This window comes from Silene latifolia, chromosome 1 (genome assembly GCF_048544455.1).
Source record: "Silene latifolia isolate original U9 population chromosome 1, ASM4854445v1, whole genome shotgun sequence".
Taxonomy (NCBI): domain Eukaryota; kingdom Viridiplantae; phylum Streptophyta; class Magnoliopsida; order Caryophyllales; family Caryophyllaceae; genus Silene; species Silene latifolia.
Window position 1 is genome coordinate 149,025,638 of NC_133526.1, and position 1,716 is coordinate 149,027,353.

General features: G+C 43.1%; 1 protein-coding gene across 1 annotated transcript; it reads right to left on the reverse strand.

Moving 5' to 3' along the window:
* Window positions 1-465: 465 nt before the first annotated feature.
* Window positions 466-954, reverse strand: LOC141657793 (uncharacterized). Its single transcript, XM_074465136.1, has one exon. The coding sequence runs from the start codon at window positions 952-954 to the stop codon at window positions 466-468; it is 489 nt and encodes a 162-aa protein (XP_074321237.1).
* Window positions 955-1,716: the final 762 nt, after the last annotated feature.

Below are 1,716 nucleotides of genomic sequence, written 5' to 3' on the forward strand. Positions count from 1 at the left end.
TTCTGAGATAGTAACAGGCTTGGTAAGAGCAGCATAATCAGTATCAGGAACACAAGGACCTTGTTGAATAAACTCTACATCTAAGCGAGCAACTTCAGTACTTGCCCCCAGAAGAGAAGTGTAGTAATCCACAAAGCCATCAGCAACATCAGCTAAACCAGTCCTATCTTTACCATCTTTATCAAGGATCCTACCAATAATTTGCTGCTTCTTTCTCTCATGAATTTTTGCAAAGAAAAACTTAGAAAAACAGTCCCCATGTTTAATATCTTCTACCTTAGCTTTTTGCTTGAGCATGCTCATCTCAGCAGCTTTGAGACTATTATATTGAGCCAAAAGTTTCCTTTCCAGGTCTATCAGGGACTGAGACAAAGGAGAAACTTGGAGCTTATGTTGACAATCCATGAGGGAAGATCGGGCAAGTGAAACTCTTTCAGAGAGGGAACTGAAATGGTTCTTATGAAGCTAGAGTAAACCATGCTTAACATACTTGAGCTTGCTAAAGACTCTAAACATAGCAGAACCCTGAACATAAGTCTGCCAAGCCTGAGCAACAATACCCTTGTACTTAGAATGGCCAATCCAACAATTCAAAAAACTAAACCTGGATTTAACAGGGGGGTCATCAAAGACATTGACCATGACAGGAGAGTGATCTGAGACACCAGCAGGGAGAAAAGTGACATGAGTGGTAGGAAAGTTAGAGAGCCAGGAAGAATTTGCAAGGGCCCTATCTAACTTGGACCAAACCCTAGTAGTATCATCTTGCTTATTGGTCCAGGTAAACTCACAACCAGAACCATTGATATCATCCAACTGGCAATTCAAAAGGCATTCATTGAAGTCCAGGATATCAGCTAAATCAGGGGGAGAGGAACTGACCCTTTCAGAGACATCCCTAACCACATTGAAATCACCCAGGACTAGCCAAATGGAACTTGTGAGAAGTGGCATAGTGAACTATACTACAATGAATGAGCTGATCATGAACCAGTAAGGTAGTAACAACAACAGTGGCAGGGTTCCAAATAAGCCAAATCCTGCCATTATAGTGTTTAGAGTAGTTACAAACCACTTGGTAGTTACTGAACCTATTCTTGATAATCTTTTTAGCTTTATTTTCTTTGATTCTAGTCTCAAGAACTCCAAAAATATCAAGTTTATGAGCCCACAGGAAGTCACTAAGCTCCTGCTGCTTAAGAGGGTCATTACACCCTCTAATGTTCCAAGAGCAGATCCTCATGACAGGGTTTATCAGGGGGAGCTTTATCCACTGGTTCAGGAACAGTAATATCACTAGATTGGAGGGGACCAAACTTATTAGGAGTAACCCAGAACTGACTATCAGAAGTGGGTGTGACAGGAGCCTCTATGCAGTCTCTCTTCTTGGCAATTTGAGACTCACTACTAATCACACTAGCATCATCAAGAGGAGGGGGACAATGGGCTAGCTCAAGGCATTCTGAGTGCTTTTCAGCAGCCAAGGGAGAAGATACTACCAACTGAGTAGGGGTAGGAGCCTCCAACTCCTTACCACCACCAGGGGCAGTAGGTTAATCAAGGCCAACTGAGGTACCACCTAGCTCAAGGCATCCTGAGCCTTGTCCCTCCTCTTGCTGAGAAACACTAGGGACAGTAGCTGGCACAGGCTTAGAAACAGGCTGGTAAACTTTCTTGGAGACAGTTAGGACCTTTGGCTGGTGTCATTTACAGCTA